Raw genomic sequence first — 19,336 nt, 5'->3', positions numbered from 1 at the left:
GTTATTTGTGAATACATGGAATACATGGAATGCATGGCTTCTGACGAACATATGCGTTCACCACGTACGACACAGTCTCAAATACGACGTGCGATGTGTTTCAAAGGTGGCTCCCTCAGCTGCTGAAATCTGTTGTAAAGGTTGCGGGTGTGGTTGCTGGTATGGGTAGTAGTATACTAACGTGCACTCTTAAAGAGAACACCTATAGGTGTTAATAAAACTCACATAACTCAAATGGTTCTACCTTCTCGGGCGATGAAAATATAACTGCTGATATGAGTCATTATAGCTGACATTCGCATTGAAACCATTATATAACCGTCAGCATGCTTTTATATCATACTTCAGCTGTAGTCGGTAGCCAAATACGCGCACTGTGTACCCCTTTAATATGGGACTTTACCTTACGTGAGATACTGCGAGGAATCGTGTCATATTATCTGTTGTGCCTATAATGGTGACCTACCACTCCCTCTCAAGAAAGAGAAATGCGAAAATACCGGGAAGAGAAGGAGCGATGACTTACTATGACAGTGTAGAATGTGCATACAAAGCCATTCAGAAGGATAGAAGACCACACCGGTAAGCTGGTCACTGCAAGATAAAGAAATCCTTACGTTGCCTCACGCAATCCGCTTTCGGGCCGTAGAAGGCTGCATGGCGCAAAGTAAAACTTTCTGGTACATTGGAATGCGCTTCATTGTATTAGAGAGCTGTGAAAACAAATCGATGCATCCTTCTAGGTGGGCCACCGGAACTCATCGGCTTAATAGCTAACCATTTTAAACACACGCGACTGCTGGAGGCTTTTTCTTCAGCAGTCAAACCTACATGCTAGTACTATAACTGGTTAAATTTTGCGCACGTTAGGAAGTGACTTCACGTATCGTCGTCATCGAATATGAATTGGAATGCAGTAAATATTCTTTGTGAATCGATAGAACGACCACGATGGTATCACGACGACCGCACGACAACGAATGCATGACGACAATGGTGTGATGACATCGGCATGACGAGAATCGGCTGACAAAGCTGGAATGACGACGACGCAACGACCATGATGGCATCACGGGTGCATTCCAAGTACCCCAAGCTATCAAACAACTTGGGTTACGCCTCCTAGGTAGAAGGTCTGTGCACTCTCCCTTATGACGTCATGCTACTTCGACCGAAATTTCCACCGTCAAGCCCAGCGTGCCGAAAATGGGAATGTCAAAATCGCCGCGGCTTACTCGGGAGCATCCCGATTAGATTGTATGGCAGTCGGGCAATGTAGCATGACGTCATAGATGGTAGTGCACAGGCCTTGTGTACAGGAGGAGTTGACTTGGGTGGACGAGTCGATGGAAAAACCGCGACGACGGCATGATGGAAGCAGATCACGTAAATTGAAAGATGACGATGAAAGGAGAATAACGGCATCGCTGCCTTGATCACATCCCTAGTGGCCTAAGCCGGTGACAACTTGGGCCACTGGTGTTACGGTTGGCGTCTAGCACCCGTGCAAAAAGGTTTCTCGCCCACCATGCCTCGTCGAAACGAAGTGTGACTTCCTAATTCGCAATGTTTCTCTCGAGTGGATGCTGGTCTGGCGTACGCCCCACAGTATTTGCAGGCCCCTTTTTTGTGTGAGCGACTTTAGAGCGACCCTTTCCTCGAACTGCCAAGCGCTACAGGAGAACTTCCGCGAAACAGCAATGCGCGAAAGAGAAGGGATCAACTGTTTACTATTCACAGGACCGCGGACTGCCGCATGCAGAGGCGCGCTCGTGAATACGTCAACTGGGAGAATGGATCAGTCGCCCTTGCGTAACTAGACGCTCTTTCCGCGAACCAACGTCACCTCGAAGAAAGGAAAAGTGTCTACATTACCGGACCTGCGGCTTGGTCTCTACGTAGGCGGGACGCTCTTTACTTGCTGCAGGCTTGCTATCTACGGAGGCGGGACGCCCATCCACAAACCAGACTCTGTGCCTGTCACGTGACGTCGACGGGAGCAAGATGGACGGACGGGCGGAGGGGCGGGCTGGCGGGCGGACGGATGGACGCAGACCGATGGACAGATGAATGGACGGATAGATGGACAGATAGGCGCAACGTTAAGAAACAGGAAAGCAGCAGTGTGTATCAGAGAGCAAAGCAGGGTTGCCTATATTTAGTTGACATTAAGAGGAAGAAATGGAGTTGGGCAGGACATGTGGCGCAGGCAACCAATGGTCTGTTGAGCCACACAATGGTTGCCGAAAGAAGGGGAGCGCAGTCGAGGATGGCAGAGAACTAGATGAGCTGACGAAATTGTGAAATTTGCCGGTGTACGAAAGGGTCAGCTGGCGCAAGACGAGAGCCATTAGAGGTCGCTTGGAGAGGTGTTCGTTCGGCAGTGGGCGTAAATAGGCTGATGAGCATGATCTTGTTCCGGATACCTTTTTCAGATGACCCTTCTGTGGAGTAATCTGTCTTCTTGGCATACCTACACTTGATGACTTTGGCTATTCGAGCGTGCAGTGCGTTACCATGGCAGACTCATTGTTGCTTAACAAGCAGCTAAGGATCCTCCTCTTCGTACCAGTGGCACTTGTAAGGGAAGCACTGAGCAGGAGTGAAAGGACAAGGAGACGATATAACAGAGAAGAGATGGTAAAGAAGAGAACTGTGTACACACATTGTTCTCTAGCTCAGTCTTTTCTAGCGTTCATTGCCTCACTCTCTTCATAGTATTCCCTGCATAAAAAGAACGGGACTCTATTCTTGTCTAGCCGTTTTTTCACATGTATTCGCATCTTTTGCATCAGACCTATTTGATTCTGGTCAGTGTATACTACTTTCTTATGTCACATTTCCTCTTCTTATCATAATTATCAGTCTTCTTTATGGAGGGAGGGGGGGGGGGGGTTAGGGGTAGGAGCTTGCGAAGTGCAACCAACCCCGCACTCAATCCTCTTGGCTATGCCATTAGTTTGTCAGAATTTATTAGAAAGCACTGTGCATGCATACCCTAAAGGTCGCATTGATATGAGTGGTGACACGTCGTTCCGTAGCAATGCGAAAAGGTTTCGACAAGAAACTACGTGTGTATATATTTTTTTTTATCGTGCACTTTCCCGTGCATTAACTTGAGCTATAGCTTTATGCGCACTCACTAAATTACTTCTTTGGCATTGCACGTTAAAGGCTGCGTACTCGTTTGTTTTAAAAGCAAAGTCAGCTGCACCATAAGTGCACACAGAGAAAACTATATTTACCAGATCCGAGAGCCAGTGATGGACCGCACAGCACGACGCCCATGTACAGTAGCTGAAATCCGAAAACATAAATTCCTTACGATGTTTTACAGGGACACTAAATATGAACAGTAAGTTAATCTAGACTGATAAAGTGCGTTTTTGGAACACGGTGAAAGTTACCTCTAGCGCACGCGGATATTGTAAGACAGAAAAGACGCGGAAAGGAAACACGGGTGGCGACGTCAGCGTGAACTTCCCGCACGAGCTATCCATCATGCCATGAATTTTGACAGTTTCGGCGTAGGTCTAATTAACGTCTCTATTTAACCAATCTAATGTAATATAATATAATTAACAAACCAACAATATATTGCATTCTCCAAGAATCAATGACTGTATATAGGGAGCTTGAAGAATTTCTTCAGCAACGAAAATGACCAAACGGGCGGAAATAAATTGGAATCAGTGGCGCAATACTGGTGTATACCGGCGCTACGGTTTGTGCGAGAGCGAAAGAGAGAGAGAGAGAAATAAACTTTATTGTTAGACCAGGCATCTTGAGCCCAAAGGTGGGTGGCCTCCTCAATCCAGGTAGCCATGAGTAGCTGCCGCTGCCCGAGCCCTGTTCACCAACCGTAGCTGGTTGTCAGGGTCTTGCGTCACCAGCAGAGCTTCCCACTGATCTTCCAATTCTTCTTCTGAATCCGCTTCTTTCTTCATGTTATCACCTGGTGGTGATGATGACTGTGGTACTTCTCGATTATCCCTGCACCCCAGCACCATATGGCGCCAAGTGTCGGGCGTGTCCGGCGGGCAAAACTCGCAGTCTCGCCCGTAGGTGCCCGGACACATATCGTGCATCAGTGTTCCATGCGGGTAGGTTCCAGCCTGGAGTCTTCTCCAGGTTACCGCTTGTTCCCTACTCATCGCCTTATGCGCGGGCGGGTAGCGACGCCTCTGCTTCCTGTTGCGCGCCAAGATATCCGAGTACTTCTTGGATATCTGATCATCATCCTCGTCAGAGTCGTTGGTCCGTGTTCTCGGCGTGTCGGAGATGGCTCGGCGTGCGTGATCTCGAGCCGCGGCGTGCGCCGCCCGGTTCCCCGCGAGAGGATCGTGTCCCGGCGTCCAAAAAATTTGTGCTGATTTTATCTCGGTGTTCTTCAAGACCTGAAGTGTTGCCTTTCCGATCCTTCCATTCATATACCTTCTGCATGCTTCTTGCGAGTCCGTCACCACGGTAAACCAGGGTCTTCTTGCACGTTGCGATGTCCAGGGCTATGCCCAGCTCTTCGGCTGTGCTCGCGTCCTTGGCATGTATGGATGTGGCTGTAAGTCGTTCGATCTTCTCGTCGACCACGCTGATTGCAAATTGGTTGTTTGATCTGTACGCAGCTGCGTGCGTGTATCTCACATTTTCTTCTTTTCTGTTGGTGCGTTCGAGTATGTGCGTGAGCGCCTGTGTTCTCGCCTGTCTCCTTTCCTTGTCCTACTCGGGATGCATGTTTCTGGGAATGGTACTTATGTGTAGCTTGTCTCTGATCTCGTGTTGGATGCGCTGAGGCAGGTGCCTCTCATCCTCGACATGGTAGCCCAGATCTCGGAGCAGGGCTCTTCCTGTCTTTGTCAGTTTTAGTCTCTCCAGTTGGTTGACGCTGTGCGCTTCTACGAGCTCTTCCCACTTATTGTGGACTCCCATGTTGAGTAGTTTCGCTGTGGACGTGGGCGGGGACAAGTTCAAGGCAATTTTGTAGGATTTTCTGATGAAGGCGTTTACTTTGTCTCGTTGACTGTTCTTCATGTCAACGTATGGGGTCCTGCACGTGACGATGCTCGTGAGCAGCGCTTGTATCATTCTCGTGCAGTAGCCTTCCTTGAGTCCGTGACTTTTTCTCGTCACTCTTTTGATAAGGTGGGTTATTTGTTGCACTGTTTTCTTCATTTTTTCCAACTCTGCTCCCCCATCTCCGTCCTTTTGAATCAGGAGTCCGAGAATACGGAGCGTCGTAACCTGCGGAATCATGATGCCTCCCACCTTTACTACCGGGTCTGGTATCTGCTGCGGTTATGGGCCTCTTGTGCGCTTTCTTAGCACCAAGACCTCCGATTTTTCAAGTGCTCACGTCAGTCCACATGCTTCCAGGTACTTTTCCGTTGTGTCAACCGCTTCTTGCAGAGCGTCTTGCTGTTTACCTGTCGACTCTCCCGTAGTTCAGATGGTGAGGTGGTCAGCGTATATTGCGTGACCAATCCCTTCTATTTGTTTCAGTTGTTTGGGTAGCGAGCTCATCCCCAAATTGAATAGCATCAGCGAAATGACGGAGCCTTGTGGCGTTCCCTTTCGCGGTATGTCAAATTTCTGAGAGCGTAAGCTGCCTATCCCCACTGTGGCTGTCCGTTCTTTCAGAAAAAGCTTTGATGTAATTATATGTTTTTTCGCCGCAGTTATATAGGTTGAGGTGTTGCAGTATGGCTTCGTGTGACACGTTGTCGAAAGTCCCTTTCCCGTCAAGTGCGAGGATGGCTCTTTTGCTGTGCATGTCCAGTTAGTCGATGACTTTTTCCTTGACCTGCAGTAACATGTCTTGCGTGGACAGGTGAGCTCTAAGTCCGAACATGGTGTTTGGGACGTGTCCGTTGTATTCGAGATGTTCGATCATGCGGTTGTGCACCATGTGCTCCTAGAGTTTTCCAGCACAGGAGGTGAGGGATATAGGTCGAAGCTTCTGCACGCTGATGGGCTTGTTGAGTTTAGGTATCACGGTTACCTCGGCATGTTTCCATTCCGGTGGTACTTTACCGTATTACCAGCATTCGTTGATGTATTCTAAGAGCGCGTCTACAGAGGGTCCGTCAAGGTTCCGGAGGGTCTTGTTGTCTATTCTGTCGTACCCCAGCGCCATGTTGCGGGTGAGCTTGATGAAAGCCCCCTCGATTTCTGCTTCTGTGAAGGGCCGATATAATTCTATAGTTGGGTTGCCTCGATACTCGTCAAAGTGCGAATCTACAGTTATGTTGAACGAGGTAGCACACCGCTCGGCGCGAGAACTGACCCGCTGCGCAGAATCGGAGACCGCCTCTTCGAGTTCAGAACTGCTGGCTCAAAACACGCGAGAACGCCTGGTCAGGTACAATGACATCACCAAGCACTACCAGCTAGGCAGGCGGTTGCTGCCCCCACCTCACCCCATGCTGAAACGTCGCCAGGCAGTCATCTGGCGACAATTGCAAACACAAACCTTCCCCAGTCCGGTGCGATTGCAGCACATTTTCCCCGCGCAATACCCGACTGCTCTTTGCAAATTATGTCAGGCAACTAGAGCGACGCTGTCACACATGTTGTGGGGGTGTCGGGTTACATCAGCTACAATGGCAGTAGCTCCGGAGGCTCTTGCGTCGAAGTGGGCCGCCGCTCTGCGCAGCTCCAACCTCAAGACACAAGAGTGGGCTGTCCAACAAGCCCGAGAGGCGGCGACGAGGCAAGGCCTCGAAGTCCCCTCATGGGAGACCTGAGCCCGGGTCGTCAAATTTGCCGGATTCAGAATAAAGTTGTTTCCATCCATCCATGCAGTTATGTTCCGCTCCGTAGTGAGGAACTTCTCGTTCACTTCTTTGATAATGTCTTCCTCTGTCCCCTGGTGGTTGTGTATGAGTCTCTGCACTCTCCGTTTTGCGGCGTTCTTGTTCTCCTTCTTTGATAGGAGAGTCTTGAGTACCGCCCAAGTGCGCTTGCTGCTTAAGGTCCCTTGAATCTTGTTACATATGTCACGCCAGTTCTTTCTTTCAAATTGTTCAGAGTACTCTTGCGTTTTTTTTTTGATCAGCTTGGAGATTCGAATTTTGAGTTTCCGGTCGCACTTGTTACGCTGCCAGCGTTTCGCGAGACCCCTTCGCGCCTCCCACAGGTGGAGTAAGTGGGGGATCGACCACGGGCTGACCTGCGAGAGTTGGATTGTCCTCGGGTGGTTCTCGGCTCTTTCCACGACTCCTCTGATCCATATCTTTATGTCGTCTATCGTCGCATTAATGGCGCTCTCGTCTTTGCGAAAGGCCTGCCATTCCGCGATCTTGGCTTTTCCGACTTCATTGTGGCGCGGGATAATCGTTTGCACTACATAATGGCTGCTACCAAGATTCTCGTCCATGCAGCTCAACTCATACTGTTTGAGTTCGTGTACGAATGCGAGGTCGGGGCTGGTGTTTCTAGATACACTGTTGCCGATGCGCGTGGGTGTATGTGGTTCGTTGAGTTGCGTGAAGAGGTGTTGTTGGGCTACGTTGTGCACATTTCCTTTCTTTTTTTTTGAGGCCGCATAACCCCAGGCCACCATGGGGAGCATTAGAATCTCCAACGACTATCAGCCCGTTACCCTTGCTCAGCTTCTTCACCTCTTCCATTAACTTGTTTAAATACTCTAGGTGGTCCTATGGTGGGCTGTACACGTTTAACACACAGAGGCTTTGCTGCTGTTTTTTCTCGGGTACGATTTCGACGAGGGTGAGTTCGATGCGGTGTTGGATGCCGTGCCGTTGAGCGTTGATGGCCTTCTTGGACAGGATTGCTGTCCTCGCTTTACCGTAGGTGACGTGAGTGAGGTAACCACTGACCTTGAAGTCTTCAGCTTCGATTTCTTGTAAGGCCATAATATCTGGGTGAAACTGCATGCAGAATTGTAGAAGGTTGCTTCTCTTACTTCGGATAGAATGACAGTTCCACTGCCTCGCCATCTTGTTCGCTTAGGGTCTGCATTATCTTGGCTTCTCTCGAAGTACTTAGGTTTCTTGCGATCATTATCTCTTTCTTTTAGCATGTGGATGCGTTGACTGACACTTTCTCCCTATTGTGTCATTTCGGTCTATAGAGCCTGAATCTGGTTCTCTATTTCGCTCTTGAGAGATTGGAACCCAGTCTGTATCATCTGTGTTACCGTGGTTTGCATAACCTGCGTTACTGTGGACAGTGGTTTCTATCATGACGGTCACGTTGGCGTTGATGCGGTCTTCAAGTGTCTTGAGGTCGTTCTGGGTTATCACCGCTTGGTTCGACAGTGTTGATGGCTCTGGTCATGTTAGTGATGATGTTGGTGGTGGGGATGAAGGCCGCGGTAGTGGTGTTAGCGATTGCTGGGCCTGTTCCCTCCGTAGTTGTTCTATTTCTCGCATGAGGTATTCGAGCTGTTTTTCTGTGGTGGCTTCCTTCTCATGTGTCTTCTTCTTTTGCTGTTCTAGCTCTCGCTTGAATTCATCGTTCTGTTCAGAGAATCATTATCGTGTCTTCGTACCTCGAGTGTCCTGTGGTTTAAACGTCATTAATTTCCCTCGACGTATGATTGTGCCTTGTGATGACGTTGGCCCAGCTTACCTTGCGCTGGGTGTAGTCGTGTTCTACGCCCGTTGCCTTTATCCGGGGGATGTTCTGTTTTCTTTCCCTCGATCTCGATCCCGACTTGGATCTGGATCTTTTTGTCTGCTCGGTCTCATTCGGTGACTGTGGCGATGATGATACGGTCATCATATGCTCGTTGTCGTTGGTAGTTACTACGCTGACCTCGTACAAGAAGCTTCTCTATCTCGATCTTGGCCATTCCCTGACTGTCAACGGTGGCGGGGCCGGTTTCAGCTTCCTTCGAGGGTCTTTACTCGCCGTTCCATGGGGCATTCCGCAGAGCTTACATTTCGCCTCGCAATGGTGGTAATTTGGATCAGCGTTGTGTTCTCCTCAGTTGTCACATAGTTCATCGTTTGGATTAGGGCAGACGTCTTGTCTGTGTCCTATCTCCACGCAAGATCTGCAGTACTAGACTGACTTTCTGTAGGGTCTGCAGCGGGTGAGCGCACATCCAGCTTCAACGTAGAACGGCACGTGCGGGCCCTCGAAGGCGATCACTGCCGACGTTGATCTTCCGAGCATTCTAGCCTACAGGATTTTGCACTTGTTGGTCGTTGCTAGTAGATCTACTAGCTGCTCCTCGGTTGTGCCTTCCTCAGTTCCGTGAACAACGCCAAGTGCCCGGAATTGGCTTGAGGTACGGTGTGACTTCGCATGTTGCGTGTCCTATTTCAGTGCTTGTTAATTCCGCTAGTTTAAGCGCGCAATCCTCTTCTTCGGTACTTGCCAGAATTAGGTTTTTTCGCCACTGTGTCTGTACGATCACTTTGGCGTAGAGCTCCTGGAGTGTGACTCCGCATGCTTGGGCTAATCCTCTTGCTATCACTCGGTCTTTCCAGTTTGATACTTTCACACCGGCTTTAGGTCTGTAAACAATCTTGTAATGATTTTCTGGTAGCGGTGGGGTCGTTTGCCAGCGAGGACGTGGCTTGCTTGCGTTGTTGTGGCCTTCGTTTTAGAGCACAGCTCTTAGGCGCCCGTTCCTGCGTTGAGCGTCGGTGTCCAACGTCGGATCCCAACGAAGGATGAAAGTGAACGCGGAACGCAACGGTGTTGAAATGCGACGTTAGCTAAGACAGCGGGAGGAGGAAAGCAGAGGAGGAAGTTGCAGTGGAACCATGAGGCGGAAAGCGTAGGCGGCGGGCATGGCCAAAGCGTGAGACGAAAAGCGTAGTGTCGCGCAAGACGGGCTCTTCGGCGACGACCTAAACGAGATGACGTCAGCGTAGCGCGCCATGGTCTGTTCACCGATGACGCAATCGATGGGGCATGCGGGGAGCGCGTCCACCGATACCATATATGGAAACAAAGCGCTGCATAAGCTGTCTGTCTGCGACGGCTGCTGTGAATCGTGCCAACACGTCGCCCACGCGCTCCCTCTCGCGATCTCCCGATTGGCGAGGCAGTCGTGCCACACTTCGCTCCGTTTGCTATGTGCCGCACGAAACAGATTGTCCGCGCCAGCGACGCTACTCATGGTGTTCTTTTCCTTGGATAAACCGTGTACCTATATTGACACGCGAAACTAAAATACGCACAGATCTGCGCTAAATTTCGCATCGTAATCGCAGGTGAATTTTTTTTCCACTAGTAATGAACGCTTCTTTTTTATGAGTAAATTATAGCGTAATATTGGAAAAAAAATTATCCACGATTCTAAACTGATTTAGTGTCGCTCTTTATTATCCCTTCAACATACCTAATTCTCACAACAGTTATCCTCGCGAAAGTCAAACCATTGCAAACGGTTATATTGCTTAACTTCACTAATACTTAATGATTGGCTAGCAATGACTGACGCACGCGAGCACTACCAAAACTACGAGTCACTGACACACTGTATCTTTGGCAACGATACGAGTCAAATTGTAATCCACAGTACCTGTAACCAACTAAGTCAATTTCCAGCTGTATTAAATAAATGGTTGTATCCGAAAAAAACGCTTACCGTTTGCACAATAAACACTGCGGACGCAATGTTCCGGACAGCGGTTGACATGAACCTCTTCTCTAAGTACTCGAAACAGAAAGAAATGGTTACTTGGCAGAAATCTCGTGTGAAGTGGTTGCTAAGCGAATATCATTTCGTACTAGTTTAAATTACGTGACACTGTATGTGAAATTTGAATCATTAATTTAAACACGTTGTCGGTAATTAAGGCGGAACAAAAATATACGGCCGCTGGTCAACAATCGTTGAGATCATTATGCTAGATGCATGCTTGTCGCTTTTCGTTGACACATTACGTTGCCCAATTTTAAAGCTCTAGCGATTGCTCTTTAGCGATTGCTCTAGCGATTTAAAGCTTTTTAGCGATTGCTTACTGGTAGTGGTAGATAGTAGGCGCAGGCTGGTTTAGCCTGACGATAAAGGGCGGCAGTTGCTCCGCCCGAGCGCCTCGTACAATATCACTGCGATGTTTCACCACATATCCATCAAACATCTCTCTATTAAGAATGCGATAAGGAGGCGTGAAGTTTCCTTACAGGCTATAAATGATCCTTGAGGGAACGCAGGGTGTTGTAGACACGCATGGGGAAGGTCGTTTTGTTTATTGTCTTTCATTTCTTTTTTTTTTGCACATTCTTCAAGAGAGCGGCCCCTTCGTCTTGGAATTTTGGGCACGACCATAGAAATTGTTCAATGTCTGCTGTCTCGTCGCACGCCGTACAGTTTCGAGAATTCATACGCCCCATCTTAAATAACCATGCTGGTGCACTAGCAGATCCTGTCCTTATTCGATATAGAAGTGAGGTTCCCTCTCGACAAAATCTGTTGGTTACGCATGGCATATGTGGTGGAACCCAAAGCAACCCAAAATAATTTCGAATGTGAGAATTATTAATTTGATTACTCTTTGGAGCCTTGACTTTGGGAAGATGACAGAGCGCTTCGAATGCAAGAGCATCAGCCTTTTCTTTGCCAACAGTACTAACGTGGGAGAGAATCCACTTAAACTTTGTTCAGCGGGGGCCTGTACATATAAGGCTTAGATTTTACGTAGTGCTCGGAAGGAAGCACACTTCGAACTAAATACCATATAAATTTTCTTCTTTCGCATGTTGGCGGGGTTTGCTAAAGATTGTTTCTGGCCGCTAGGTAAGACATACGAAAAGAAGCACACACACACGGCGCCGTTTGTCTGTGTTGTTTTTCTAGCGCCCCATCTAGCGTTGATGTGAGCCTCCCTCATTCAACAGCAAGACACTCAGCTGAATGATTTCGATATATAGTATTCGGTCAAACATTCATTAGAATACGCGGTAAGGCCCAAGCTTCGTGGCTAGGAATACAAGGCCAAGCACAGACTAATCCCCAACGCCTCTCTCAGTGCCACCTTTGAAGGGTATTCGATAGTGGAGGAAGAGAGCAGGTAAACCACCTTTCCTTTCCCAATCTTAGTCATCGCAGCAACTTACTTGCGCAAAACTGACAATAAAACGTGTTTTCAATCAACCTGCACGGCAACTAAAGCGACTGCAGACGAAAATGTTGAAGCCGTTCATCAGGAATCGGCTGTAAACTAAGCTTGTTAGCGATAGTAGGCGCAGTGAGGAATACAAGGACAGGAGCAAAGAACACAAACTCGGCAGCAAACCACCAACAAAGAGTTGTGCGCGGGTTTACCTCTCTATTTATTTACCTTCTTTATATTATTTATTTCATTTTTTGCAGCGGCTTTTGACGAAGGCGTTACGAAAGGTGTCTCACGCCGCTCCGCCCTATTCGATGCTGGTAAGTGTTTTTGCGATCGTTCCACGCCAAGCAACCGAAGAACATCTTAGTAGCTATAAACGGCGTTGTTCTGCTAGGCTCAAAGTCACGGGGTTGATGCCGAACGTGGCGGCCGCATTCAATCGGGGTGATATGCAAAAATTCTCGTGTAATTATATTTATGCGCACGTTAGAGAACTCCAGGTGACCGAAAAAAAGTCCGGAGCCCCCTACTGCAAAGCGTGCCTCATAGTAAGGTCGTAGTTTTGGCACGTTAGACCCCATAACTTAATTTTTAAGGAAAGAGATGTGAAATTCAAGAAAGGTGTCTCCGCATTCCTACCTCGTTGATGCTGGTGATGTCCATGTTGTAGTACATGGGAAGGAACACGAAGGCAGCAACCAGTATCGCCAGGGACGAAGACACGACGTTCATCCACATAGTCGTTCCTCGCACGAAGACTTGGGAGGGCAGACCGAGGATGGAAGTGGCAGAAACGAAGCTGGCCACCATCGACACGGACACCGGCAGCCATCCGAGTTGCTTGTTGGCCGTCAGGAACTGCCGGTTGGATTGCTCTCGGCGGTCCCGCCAGGCGAAGAAGGCGCCGATGCCGGTCGACAAAGCGAGGAGCCCGGCGAGAACCACGTAGTCCAACGCGGCGAATGACGATGCAGCAGCCATCTTGGCGCTTGTTCTTGCACTACGAGAACTTGCCTTGTAGCCACGTATTGTGCCGTCTGCAGTGACCGTCTTTTCTGTATGCACGTATCAGTTGCGCTCTGGCATTGTTGGTACATTTAACGAGTTATCGTTGCCTAGCTGCATGGAAACCGCGTTTTGCCTTTCACTGTTTGCGACCTGCAAACTGGGGCACGTGCTGCTTTGCTCCGGTATCGCTTAAAGGCCCCATGCTTTGCACAGCTGTTGTGACGAGTCCCTCACCTTTCTATGTGCATCCCTTACATGTCGTCGGGAAAACGTAGTGTGTTGTGCTCACTACTCACAGAGCGTGCAAGAGCACTCCTGCAGGCTTATTTCCCACACAGACTGCATTCATAAAAAAAAAAATACTTTTTCGTTAACAGTGACTTAAAAGACGAAGCTCATTATAGCCCTGTCCGCACTACAGTGTAACTTGTAGGCGTTTTTGTAAGAGTGGTCGCTTGTGCGCTGTGCGATGTCGGTTCCAATCGTCACTCCAACGACACACACTTGCATGTCGCATAGGATCGACGGATGTATGCCACCTGCTGCCTCTCCTCTGACGTCGTAAAACGAAAGCGCCGGCTTCGCCGACAGTCACGTGCATACCTGGGTTCGCTGGATTCGATCATTTAAGTTATTTTACTTTTTTTTTTCGTTTTTGTTTGCAGGGCCACTGTTATCTGTGTACGTTGCCGCAACGAAGGAGCAGCCTGAGTTTTTCTTCCGTTCTCCTTGATCGATTTCGTAAATCTCGTTTCGAGATTGGGTAAATTTGGTTGTAGCTTCCATTAAAGAATTAGGGCGAGATGCTGTAGCAAACGGTAAAATCGAATGCTTCATTCTTCGCTTTTTTAATAACGTGCAAAAAGAGCTTAAATTTCATTTCTTTCTCTTTTTTTTTCAGATGCCGTAGTCTGCTGCGGTTATTGACAGTCCTTGAAGTGCCTTTTATTCATCTTTAGGATTCTGGCTATCGTCTCTACGGTCGCTGTTGGTTTCAATGGATGTTGTAGTTTGCTGAAATAATCGCGATTACTGCGAAGCATGAGCATATTGCAACGCCAAGTTGCATTGCAGGGTATGTGCCTATAACCGTTCAAGAACCGTTTTCATGAACAAAACAGTGCAAAAAATTTATATTGACGCGGTTTGGAAGGCCACCGTTAACCTCTAGCATACTACGTGTAGCATGTCTCACGCTAATGACGGCAGCGTGTATAAGAACGTTGATCAATATTGTTTTTCGTGAAGTAGGTCACCGCGTTGTGCAAATGAGGTAAATGTTAGGACCAGGGAGGCGTAATGCTTCCGCGTTACCATATCGTATCGACACACTGTATTCGTATAGATTTCTGGTATTGGTAGTCTTCTCTTGCTGCGCAACAAGTAACGCATGTGCGGAAGCTCGCGAGTTCGTAGCGCCCCATTCGTGGTGTCGTCTCTGCAGCGCCCACCTTCCTTAAGTCTGCGTGCCCTGTGAACAACATCTGAACTGCTATGTGTATTCTGTAAATTAATTGTGATTCTGCATGCGCAATAAATAAGCATAGCTTATTAGTATAATGTGCAGCACTCCGAACACTATATCTATCGATAAGTTAAAATTACACTGACAAAGTCTGACGTGCTGAGAGTGTCGGCGGAAACTGGGTTGTCATGGCCCGTGGGTGGATGCTGCGAGAAAACAACTGATGCTACCAAACTGTAAGTCATTGATTCGTTGAGGGGGTTTAGCGGCCGAAACTAACGCTTGATCCATTTGAGGCGCAGCAGAAGGTGCCTGTGTTTAATCTTGACAACTGGTATAGTTATTCAAGGCGCAGATGTATATAATTAAAAAAGCGGGGTTGTGGTTTTTTTTTCGTGTGTTTTTCCCCACTGAGCGCTTTTCAGAATGCGGAAAAACATGGAAGCATTGATATCAGTTATCTTGGGAACAATTTTTGAGACATGCTAGTGTATTGTTTTATTTAAAAATATATATTTTACTTGTCTTGGCAGTGCGTAGCGTTCAAGAATTTGTTTGCAGCATCTTTGGCAATGGCAACGCAGTTGTTAATAATGTTTAATGTATTTTATCCCTCGAAAAATTCTATAAGGAAGAGGCCGAGCTACAATGTGAGCCCCCCCTCCCCCCGAAAGAGAGAGAGAGAGAAACTTTATTTGGTTCTTTCAAGGATTTAGCGTCTCGAGGTCTCCGTCGTGCGCCGGTGACTTGGAGCCTCTTCCGGCAAGGGTGGGCCCCTATTCCAGGGCTCCACAGAGCCTATAGCTACCTCACTAGCGTGCTGCACTAAGAACGAAATTTCTGGCTACGCCACTCACCAGTATGTCTCAAAAATTGCGCCCAATATAACTGATATCAATGCTTGCATGTTTTCTGTATATTTAACAAGTAAAGGAAATGTCACACGAACTTTAGAACTATATCAGTTTGAAACCAGCAAAGAAGTGCATGCCGCTGATATGAAAAATGTAAAGGCCATGAAATGAACAAGTTGAGGGCAAATATTTTATTAAAACTTTGTTAGTATCCCTGCCTTTCTCTCATCTACCTCCCTCTCTCTCTCTCGCTGTCATTGAAGAACCTTTTCTACGTTTTTGTACATATGCAACGACCAGAGAAAAATCTCAATGACGCTGTCCTTTGTTAGTATGTATTGCCCAGGAGCAGCTGTCACCGGTCGTGTATTGTGAGTAATTGCTCCGAAATTATAGTCGCAGTAGAAAGCACATATAAAAAGCACGAGTTCTGCAAAATATACAAGCGCGAGTCAAATGAAATTGAACCAATGCGAATATATGACAAACGGGGTACTTGATTTAAATGTAGTCACCATGAGCATTTATACATTTGTTCCACTTACTAACGAGTCGCGTGATTCCCGTCTCATTAAACTCTTTGGGTTGCTACTTCAAAATGTTTGTAACCGACTCTTTCAAGCCATCGTCCGACACGAATCTGGCTCCCTTAAGATGTTTCTTCAGTTGTCCCAAAATGTCGAAGTCGCAAGGCGACAGGTCTGGGCTGTAGGCGGATGTTGCAGCGTTTCCCGCTTGAACTTTGCCAGTTTTCTATTAACTACATCAGCGACGTGGGGACGGGCATGGTCGTGCAGCAAGATGACCCCATTCCTGAATTTTTCACGTCGTTTGTTCATGAGTGCGACACGCAGTCGATCCGACTTTTCACACTATCGGAAACGATTGATAGTCTCTCTAGTTTTAGCAAATTCGATCAATAATGGCACCTGCCGATTGAAAAAAAAGTCAACAACTTTCCGGCAGAACCGACGGCCTTTGCTTTTCTTGGGGGTGGTGAATTCAAATGTCTCCACTGTAAGCTTTCCCGTCGTGTTTCAGGCTTGTAGTAGTGGCACCATGATTCGTGACCGTCACCCTCATTGTGACACTGGATTAGATGAGTCAAGTCAGCGCCGAAACTCTCCGTCTTCTGGCGGCGGTTCAAAATCTTGGGCATCCATTGCCCACACAAGAGCCAATAACCGAGATACTCATGAATTATGGTGTGACCCGAACCGTGACCGATGTTCACACGCCCTGCCAACTCATCGATGTTTATCCTCCGTTCTTGTCTATACCAACCTTTGGAATTGTGTTGCGGGTGATTTCACGGTGGCTTCGGCCTGGTCTTGGATCGCCTTTGTAACTTTCACGTCCTTCTTTGAGTCGTTTGCTCCAAGACTTCACAATGGCTAATGAAATGCGATGTTCACCGTACACGGCAGCCATACGGCGACTTATTTCTTTTATGAGAGCATCTTCATCTGTCAAAAACCTCACGACACCACGCTGTTCAACTTTTGGAGGGTCCACTATGTCACACAACCATATCCACCTTAGTGTATGAGAGCATTAGAGAACCTTGATCCTCAGACCCGCGTGTCACTTTTTTATATAAGAGATGCCTCTATGCCACGTGCATGCCTCGCAGATAATGAACAGAACCGTTATTGCGCATGGTTTGTTGGCTCAGTTTGATTTGACTCGCCTTCGTACATTAGAAATGCGGAGATACAATAGAATGTACAAATGCGAAGATACAGCTTGATAAAGGGCAAAAAAGTGTCACTGGAAACAAAGTTCACTGCACATATACACAAAACCTTGCAGCAAGATATTTAAACATACGCATAAGTATCCAATAAATCTACGTATCTAAGAAAAAGTCGCTATATATGATACGTCAAACAAGGCAAATAAACATGTTGCGCAACCACAGATTCACAGATCACAACGCCCACTCCCCCGATATATGGCGCGCGACGAAAGGTGGCGCGCTTCCTTCCCGCTTTTCTTCCTTGCGCACACAAGACTGGGCCTCCATCGTCGGCTTACCCATGCTTCCCCCCACCGCCAATGCCCCCTTAGCATGCGGCGCGCGGTCAAGATCTTACCACCCCTGGACTTTATACGGAACATGAGGGCGACAGCGACGGCAAAAATGCGCCTGGGGTGTCCATATAACTTCTATCGCAATAATGTAATAAGAGTATCCGGCAACTGAAGCGTCCCGTGGCCCATTACTTTCCGCTAAAAAGCAGTAATAAAATCGAACTTTCACCATGCGACAATTCGCTGCGCCGCAACAATGTCTTTTTTGTTGTTGTTTTTTTTTTGTTCCGCAGTGGGCGCCGAAGATGAAATAACGTAAAGGAAAGCATGTTGGCTATAATCGAATGCCTACTTTGGGCATCTAGTGTGGCTACCGAAGGAATATCGAAGAAAATGTGAGACGCTTGGGCCACAGAGAACCATAAGCATACTGCCCGGTATTCTACACCGGGGAGACAAAATTTTCCGGAGAAGTTGCGCTCAAGTGAACGCGTTGCAATCCGTCAAGTCCCCGTAGTGATGGCGGGGAACGACCATTCTTTTTCTCGTCTGCTAGCCAGAAAGTGTCCAAAACTCTGCCAGGCGAAAATCCACTCGGCCAGAGAAAAACGAATGCGTATCGAAGTGCTGCGCGTGGTGGTCGATGCAGCATGTGAAATACGCATGCGCTCTGGCTGGTTCGGCAGCCCGGGGCTACCGAGAACAAAAATGAAAAGAAAGAGGCGCAATGTGTTCTCGCGAATAGAAGTACAAGTAGAGCAATAAATAAGAACGTAGCTACCTTTGCTGGCTTTAGTGTCTTGACATGGATGCTTTGGCGCAGGTAAAACAAAAAGTTGATATTCGTTTTTGTGACATGACCGCGCAAATGAACCCCCACAACGCTTCGTCTCATCGGACCTCGCTGCGTGCTTTGTCAACTTGTCTGACAGTGTGTTGATTTGGCTTGTCTCTTTGTATGGTCCGATGTACGACTTTAGAAAAGGCAATGCACCTTGGGCGTCAAATGTTTGTAACAACAATAAGCCCACATAGTTCCGGAATTGAAAATCTAAAGCACGACTTTCGAAATGTCAATGCACCTTTCGCATCAAAAGTTTATACCCATAACTTTATACCCATAAAGTTTCAGAATTGAAACCCAAGCGCTCCCTAGATTCCACGGCCTCCCCGAGATGCAGCGACAGGCCCGCTCGCCATCCAAACGCCTTTGAAACTTTGTGCTCGGACGGGGCTGCTTGCGCTATGTAACTCCCGGTGCATAGGCGTTGCCGCGAAATCCAGCCCGATTTCACAATGTTCGCGCTATAATGTCTTTTCGAGTGTGAAAAGGACATTCTAGACAAAATCGAGCATGATTTCCGGGGCCGGGGGTTGTTTTGGTTGGCGGCTCATGACAGCATAAAAAAATTTCGGGGGGGGGGGGGGAACTGAGGCCCCTAAGCCCCCCTGGCTAGTGTATGATGCTAGTGTATTCTTTTATTTAAAAATATATATTTTGCTTGTCTTGACGTGCGTCTTGACGTGCGTGCGTAGCGTTCAAGAATTTGTTTGCAGCATATTTGGCAATGGCAACGCAGTTATTAATAATGTTTAATGTATTTTATCCCTCGAAAATTCTATAACGAGGAGGCCGAGCTACAAAGTGAGCCTTCCCCGAGCGAAGTTTCTGGCTACGCCACTGACAGAGACCCTCAAGTAATCACGGCGCGGGTTTTCGTCGTCGTCTTCAACGTGCCACGGAAAGACACAAGAGCGCGTCTGCTTCACTAAACCTGTAGAGAAGTTTCGTAGCTTTGTTCCGACGCGCTTCGGCAGCACACATTTGCGGCGGGTCGTACCAATGCAAGTTCAAAGCTCGCGCCTATCTGCTGCGGCAAGCTGATTGGAAGCGCAAAGAGACATGGCACACCAAAAACACCAACACGGCAGCACTTCCG

General features: G+C 47.9%; 1 protein-coding gene across 1 annotated transcript in view; it reads right to left on the bottom strand.

Moving 5' to 3' along the window:
- LOC135906908 (sodium-coupled monocarboxylate transporter 1-like) overlaps positions 1–13,477 on the bottom strand; it is a 54,822-nt gene extending 41,345 nt beyond the window's left edge. Inside the window, exons 1-3 of the mRNA XM_070539675.1 lie at positions 12,675–13,477; positions 3,246–3,297; positions 527–594 (exon numbers count right to left, since the gene is read on the bottom strand). Of these exons, the coding sequence (XP_070395776.1) occupies positions 527–594; positions 3,246–3,297; positions 12,675–13,016 (462 nt within the window). The 5' untranslated portion in view covers positions 13,017–13,477. The remainder of the gene's footprint in view (positions 1–526; positions 595–3,245; positions 3,298–12,674) is intronic.
- Between the last annotated feature and the right edge of the window lie 5,859 nt (positions 13,478–19,336).

This window comes from Dermacentor albipictus, chromosome 5 (assembly GCF_038994185.2).
Source record: "Dermacentor albipictus isolate Rhodes 1998 colony chromosome 5, USDA_Dalb.pri_finalv2, whole genome shotgun sequence".
NCBI lineage: Eukaryota > Metazoa > Arthropoda > Arachnida > Ixodida > Ixodidae > Dermacentor > Dermacentor albipictus.
This window is presented reverse-complemented; position numbering and strand designations above follow the sequence as displayed.